This window comes from Eleutherodactylus coqui, chromosome 1 (assembly GCF_035609145.1).
Source record: "Eleutherodactylus coqui strain aEleCoq1 chromosome 1, aEleCoq1.hap1, whole genome shotgun sequence".
NCBI lineage: Eukaryota > Metazoa > Chordata > Amphibia > Anura > Eleutherodactylidae > Eleutherodactylus > Eleutherodactylus coqui.
The window spans coordinates 130140493-130148418 of NC_089837.1; the positions used below are offsets into that span (position 1 = coordinate 130140493).

The 7926-nt window shown below is 43.2% G+C and overlaps 1 protein-coding gene across 5 annotated transcripts in view; it reads left to right on the forward strand.

Annotated features, from left to right (window-relative positions):
* The window catches only part of SCHIP1 (schwannomin interacting protein 1), a 154187-nt gene extending 148087 nt beyond the window's left edge, over positions 1-6100 (forward strand). For all 5 annotated transcript variants that reach the window (XM_066600442.1, XM_066600466.1, XM_066600450.1 and 2 more), the window contains one exon: positions 5458-6100. In XM_066600442.1, coding sequence (XP_066456539.1) covers positions 5458-5509 — 52 coding nt within the window. In that variant the 3' untranslated portion in view covers positions 5510-6100. The remainder of the gene's footprint in view (positions 1-5457) is intronic.
* Positions 6101-7926: the final 1826 nt, after the last annotated feature.

The window sequence follows — 7926 nt, forward strand, 5'->3', positions numbered from 1 at the left end:
CATATAAAAGTACTGACACAACCCATAGAAAAAAACACGGATGCTAATGCATGTTCGCTGTAATTGTATTTTTATTAATGCACCCATAGAAGTTAATGGGCGATTTCGGTCTGTGATCAAGCATGAAACTAGAACCTGCTGCAATCTTCACATGCAGCATCGGTTTAAAAAAACACATCTTAAAACACCAATTTAATTCAGTGGTGTTCAGTCAGTAAAAAATATGCCCGTGTGAAATGCGTCCTGTACGTATTCAGTCCATAAGTCTCTGTTGACACTGTGTTCAGTGTGAACACTTGGAAACATCTCATACAGCTGCATGCATCTACCTGTGACTCCCATTGTGTAACAGCAATAAAAAAGTTTGTCATAGTATCCATTTCCTTTCCTTTACACTCGCTGAAACGAATTGTGATTGCCGTGAGCGGAGGAAAACTCGCAGCATGTTCTATGTTTGTGCGGGCTGCGCACAGACGGCTTCTGTTGAAGTCAGTGGAAGCCGTGTGACCCACAGCTCAACCGCAATTGACATTGCGGATAGGTTGCGGGTACCCTCGTCATCACCTAGTGACGACACAGGAAAAGGCAAATTAAAGAAAGAACAAAAAAATCTGTACTGCGCGTGACCTGCGGCGAGCCGATGCGGTCATCTGCGATACAGAAATAAACAGGTACGCAAGGTCGCCGGACAGGGACAGAGCCAGATTCCTCTGCGGGCTCGCACATGTGGAATCTGACCCGTCCGCATGTAGCCGGCCTAACTTGTACTAAATGTAGTTTCTAGTATATAACTGTGTGAGATGAAGGGGACATTTAGCAAAGACACATTTATATGTTCATCTACTGAATCAGTTACAGGGGTATTCCAAGGAAATATTATTGATGACCTTTTCTCAGGATAGATCATAAATAGTTGATTGGCTGAGGTCCCATGCTTAGGACCCCAGCCGGTCATCTGATTAGGCGCCTGCTGTCAGCGCTGCTACACACAGGGGTACGCAACGGAAGCTGCTGCTTGGACCCATGTAGTTCCCGGTGCTTGTAACTGCAGGCACTGCTTTCATTAACATCAGTAGGGGTTAAACCTGCAATTACAAGCGCCGGCCATTACACAGGTCAATGCAGCAGCTTCCGCTCCGTACCCCTGTGTGTAGCCCCGCTGACAGCAGGCGCCCAATCAGCTGATTGGCTGGCGGCCCAAGCAGTGGACCCCAACTGGTGATGATCTATCCCACACATGTCAAACACGAGGCCCACGGTCTGAATCCGGCCCGCCGCCTCATTTCTTTGTGACCCGCTAGTGTTGCAACAACCAAATAGGCAGTCCACTCACACAGTCTGCAGCTCCGTTCTGGCAGCAGTGCAAAGTCTGTGATCGCTGACCTCTCCCCTGCTGTGTCAATGTGTCATCCTGTACGCTGTACAGATGCCAATGGGAGAGGCCAGCGGTTACAGGCTCAGGAGCAGCTGCCACTGGACCGGAGCTACAGGCTGGGTGAGTGGGATGTCTGTAGGAATGCTGGCTGGCCAGGGGCCAATTACTACTGAGGCTGATGTGGGGGTCAGTATTCCTACTGGAGCCACTATAGGGGCTCACTGTTACTACTGGGGCCACAATTACTACTGGTACTACTGTGGCGGTCACTGTTATTACTGGGGCCACTATGAGGGTCACTATTACTACTGCGGTCACAATGGGGGTTACTGTTACTACTGGGGTCACTGAGGGGTCACTATCACTACTGAGACGACAATGGGGGACCTTATCACTACTGGGGCCACTACGGGGGTCACTCTTATTATTGGAGCCACTCTGATTACTGGAGTCTCTTACTACTGGGACTACTATGGGATACACTATTATTACTGGGGTCACTATGAGGGGCACTATTACTACTGGCGCCACTATGGAAACCACTCTTATTATTGGAGCCACTCTGATTACTGTGGTCACTTACTACTGGGGTAACTATGGGGTCACTATTATTACTGGGGTCCCTATGGTGGTCACTGTTACCACTGGGGACACTATGGGGATCACTATCACTACTGGGTCCATTATGGGAGTCATTGCTATTACTTGGGACACTATTATAACTGGGGTTACTATGGGGGTTACTATCACTACTGGGGCCACTATAGGATTACTATAAGTTCTAGGGCCACTATGGGGGTCCCTATCACTACTGGGGTCACTATGGGGGTCACTCTTATTACTGGAGTCACTACTGGGGCCGCTTTTATGACTGGGTTTACTACGTGTGTCACTGTTATTACTGCGGCCACTATTGAATTACTATCACTACTGTGGCCACTATGGGGGTACCTATCACTATTGGGGTCACTATGGGGGTCACTCTTATTACTGGAGTCACTACTGGAGCCACTATTATGACTGGGGTCACCGTTAGATTCTGTGGCCACTATGGGATTGCTATCACTACTGGGGCCATTATGGGGGTCCCTATCACTACTGGGGGGGGTCACTCTTATTACTGGGGCCACTATGGAAACCCAATTACGACTGGGGTCACTGTTACTACTGTGGCCACTATGATATTACTATCACTACTGGGGCCATTATGGGTGTTCCTATCACTACTGGGGGGTCACTCTTATTACTGGCGCCACTATGGAGGCCCCATTACAACTGGGGTCACTATTACTACTGCGGCCACTATGGGGGTCACTATTACTATACTGTCTTACAATTACAATCAGCTCTTTGAAGGCACCCATAAGGCTGATATGACCCTCGGTGCAAATGAGTTTGACAGCCCTGATCTATCCTGAGGAAAGGTCATCAATAATATTTCAGAGGAAACCCCCTTTAAATGTCTCAGGACTGGAAGCAATCAGGCTGTTGCTGAGCTCTAATTTCTGCTTAGCTAATTAGATTGAGGAACTTTTTATATAAAGTTCCATTGTTGTAAAGGATATTCTCTATGAAGTGATGAACAATATATGAAACATCAGGCTGTATATTACTGAATTTGCTATTTTTAACGCTGCTTCTTTAATTGAGCAGCTGGTGACCTTCATAGTGTTTCCTGCCTGTGCTATGCGTTTCTGTGCTCCCCGAGTAGGCCGACGTGTTGTAACTACAGAAGTACATTTAAATAGACATGACACATTACTATTTTCAGTGTGTCAGCACAGGGTTCATGTGTCATGCTTTCCGTACTCAGCCCTGACATGGGGATCACGTGGGGGGAGATGTAACATGCTGGTAGGTGTTTCTGGGCAGGAGGGCAGGCACATTTGCATATGTGTAATAAGCTGCAAAGTTTGTGTACCCGCTGTTTGCTGAAGGCACAGAAATCATACTGGCATGACCTTCCTCTAGGAGTTCATAGTCAAACCTTATAGCCAGAGCACATATCGCGCTGTGTACTTTGTTATAACATGGCGGTTTGTGCAGGACAGACTCACATAATTACTGTATGTATACTGTTAGTTGTTTTTGAAGAATGATCCATAGCCAACATATTTTACAGCAATTTACAAATCAAAGGCTACATATACAAGGGGATAAGTATTGAGCCTTACCCAGGAAATAATTGAGCTATGAAGCTGATACTGCCCCACTATTCTACATATTCCCCCAGGATGCCCTTGTGATGTCTCTCCTGCTGCTTTTTAAGTCCCTGCAAATAGAATTCTTCCGACTGCTGGTCAAACCACTCATTTGCATTAGTTGCCTCCAAAACACTCCCAAACCGTTGTCCCTTTAGGTGTTTTTTGAGATTGGGGAACAGATGATAGACGGAGCCAGGTCGGGCGAATAGAGTTCATGGAAGATCAGTTGAAAGCCTAAGGAGGGCATTTTTGCAATACTGACACCTGCAGTGTATGACAGGGCATTGTCAAGCAACAGGGTGACACTTTTGGAGAGCTTTCCTCAATGTTTTTCCTTAATATTTTGCCTCAGCTTTGTCAATAATGAACAGTAATATGTTGCATTGATGGTTGAACCATTTGGGAGGTAGTCCACGAGTAGAATTACCTTCTTATCCCAAAAATGGTTGCCACTTGCTTCCCTGCTGACTTTTGCATATGGAACTTCTTTGGCCTGGGTGGTTACTCTGCCTCCATTCCTCAGAGTGTTTCTTTGTCTCTGGATCATAATAGTAGATCCATGTCTCATCACCAGTTACCAGTTTGTCCAGGAGATCTGAGTTTTCTTGCAAAATGCTCCAAAACAGCCACCGATGTCTCCACACGTCTCCTCTTCTGTTTGCTTGTCAAAAGTTTCGGGATCCAGTTGGCTGTAAGATTTCTCATTCCCAAGTCGTTGTGGATAATTGCACCAACTCTCTCACGTGATATCCCCAGATATGTAGCAATACTTTTGGCTGATATTCAGCGGTCCTCCATGATCATGTCACGGATGGCTTTCACATTTGCAGTCAAGGAGACGGAGACTGGCCTTCCACTGGGTTTCTCACTGTCAACACCGAAATGGCCAGTTTTAAAATTTACAACCCAACGTTTACCTGTTGCATATGAAGGGCCGCTGTCACCCAAAGCTTGTGACATTCCATCATGGATCTGCTTTGCACCTTTCCCATGGAGAAACAGGAACTTGATTATGGTCCTATGCTCTTGCACACTGAACGTCTTTGGAGATGCCACCGTGTTCAATTTGGACTGGAAAAAAACAGATAAGTTACAATCATAGCTAGCTGATTTTTGCATCATTGAATATGGACAAATCGACAATTACACCCTGCAATTTACAGCTCCCTAGCTCATTTTTTTTCTGGGTAAGGCTCAATACTTATCAGCACCCCCTCATACAGAGAGAATCAGACATTACAGAGTAACAAACTAAGTAGGAATTCAGGTGTGAGCGCCCTGTTCACAAGAGCTTGCAATCAATGAGGAAATAATGGTTACACAAAAGGTAAAAAACGATAGTTCTGTACAATGGCATTTAAAGGAAGGCAATACCCAGGATGGTATACAAAGAGCTACACCAGCCAGTATCTGAGTATGTACTGATATGAAGTTCCGGAGTGCAAGGAGTGAAGAGGTTATGTTGGATGAAGAAGTTCTGAGGAATAATGTAGAAGGGGTAAAATGAAAGAAGTTAAATTAGGAAATGTGATCAGCCTCCCTAAAAAGATGTGTTTTAGGGCATGCTTAAAACTGTAGATGTTTGAGATTAATCTGATTGCCCGGGGTAGTGCATTCCAGAGAAGTACTGCAGCATGAGAAAAGCCTTGAAGATGCGTGTGGGAGGTTACATTTAGATTAACAGCTTCTGTTGTCTAAGTCTGTATATATGGAAACTGTCAAATCCTAGAAAAATCTCAATCTTGCAAGCTCAGCGTCTCTTTCTCTATAGTATACTCTAGGTTGGGGGGGGGGGGAATAGGAAACCTTTAACTATGTTGAAGCAAGTAGCCCATGTTCATGAAGTTAACTCTGTTTGTTTTTTTCCCTTTCCCACAGACATGCTGAAAGTCAGCAGAAGCACATGGCAGAGAAAATGCCAACAAAATAAAGCAAAAAGCCATTGAACACTAGGAACAAGCTAAACTTTTATTTTGCTTTTGTGGTTGTCAAAATGCTGATGCTCAAGATGATACACAAGAAAAATCAGTGTTAGTCTTTGATGATGTCTGAAGCTTTTTGTCCAGTGATTTGGCCTCTGCTTCCTAATTTATTTTAACTTTTTACTCGTGCCACTTAATACCAGGCATTTTATTAAGAATCTATATATGTACAGTACTTATTCCATTACAGACTATGGATAAAAGAGATAATAGTTACAAATTGTATTTATTTTTTTCATTTGCAAATATTTTCAGTTGATCAGTATTTTACCTATAACCACCTTTTATTCTCCTTCACTGTAGTTCTCCAACACAAACGTTATTGACGGTGCTAAACGAGTCAACAACTACACGCCTGCCTCATCGTAAAATTGTAGCTTTCTGTATCTTGTACAATTCAATCAGTTGTCAACATTTTGTGAATGTTGATTATCTGACTTCCATTTTTAGATGTGCTATTGTATTATTCAACTGGATTAAAAGGAGGGTCACGTTCAAAGGTTTTATGTATAAATATGTAAAATAAACTTTAAACATTTGTTTTGTATGTTACTGTCTTTTGCCTGGCATGATCTATGGGCTGCTGAGCTACACGGCTGCATAAAACTACGGGTGTTTTCTAGCTAAACTCCTGGCTGATTCGAATTCTCAAGTCAACTTTTTATCAATAGAGTTGTTTTTTCATGCTCCGTGATATATGAAGTCTGTGTAAAGACAGCATGCCTGTCGGATAATAGAGCTTTCTGGAGAAGTTCCACTTCCGCTTCTACCTTTTAAAAGCACTTTTGTTCCCACCAAAGAAAATACCAGAACTATGACAGGAACTCTGGAAATGTGAATAAAATTTGTCTCTTGTTACAGTCAGGACAAAAACTAACTCTGAATTCTATGGTTTGACGTATTAGAACAAAATTTTAAAAACATCTCCTTTTTTATAGGGTTTAAAATTAGGTAAACTCAACCTCAGATGAACAACAACACTTGACAAATTAGATGTTGTCATTATTTAACAGAAACTAAAGGAAAATGTAGAACAGTGTGTTAAAAATTAAATACATCCTTATTGCTTCCATAGGAATTAAGAGAGTAAGTAGCAGCCATGTGCTGCTAATCAAATGCCCTTCGTTAATTATCAGCAAGTGTTACCACTAGAGATGAGCGAGCATACTCATTTAGGCAAATTACTTAAGCAAGTATGTATTTTCGAGTACATGCTCACTTGTTCGAAAATATTCGGGGGTGAGCGGTGAGTTGCAGGAGTGAGCATGGGGGGAAGGGTGAGAGAGAAATTCCCCCCCCCCCCCCCCCCACTTCCCCCGCGCGCTCTCCCCCACCGCCCCCTAAATCTTTTCGGGCAAATAGGCATGTACTCGAAAATGCCCATACTCGCTTGAGTAATTTCCCTTAACGAGTACACTTGCTCATCTCTAATTACCACCATAAAAGCAGACGTTTTGGCAGTTTGCTGATCTGGAGCATTCAGGTATGTGTTAACACAATGTTACACAAGAAGAAAGAAATCGGAAATTGTCTTAGAGAAGCAATTGGAGAATTTGAGAGTAGCTGCACCTATATTTGTTACTGTTATTGGGTAATGTTTTTTACTTGAGAATCACACTTGTGTACGCTCTGTATAAGTCTTTGTTGGGGGTGAAGGGGTCCATATTATATCTATTTGTTTACCTAAAATGATCAGTTAAAATTATTTAATGTAAAAAAAAGGCATAGCGGCAGGGCTAAAGTTTGCAAAGTTGCAGTTGAACAAACTACAAGATTTCTGAAACAATGTCCTTTGGATAGACGAAACCAAAGTGAAGATGTTTACGGTAATGCCCAGCGTCACTTTGGGAAAAAACCAACACAGCATATCGGCACAAAAACCTCAAACAAAAAAGTGTCAAACACAGTCGTGGAGGGGTGATGATTTGGGTTTGCAGCCACAGGACCTGGGCACCTTGCAGTCATTGAGTCAACCCTGAACTTCTCTGTATCCCTAAGTACTCTAGAGTCAAATGTGAGGCCATCTATCCAAAAGCTAAAGTTTGGCTGACACCAGCAAATCTATATCAGAATAGCTGAAAAAGAATCCAGGTGTTGCAATGGCCCAGTCCGGACTTCAACTCAATTGAAATGCTGCGGCGGGAACCTGAGAGCTGTGCATAAATGAATGCCCACAAATCTCAATGAACTGAAACAACGTTGCAAAGAAGAATTCTCCAACATTCCACCAGAAAGATGGGAAAGTCTGAAAGTCATACAGAAAAAAATAACTTCAAGCTATTGCTATTAAGAGGGTTCTACAAACTATTGGTTCATGGGGTGTACTTAATTTTTTACACACTGCTTCTGAATTTTCACCTAGGTT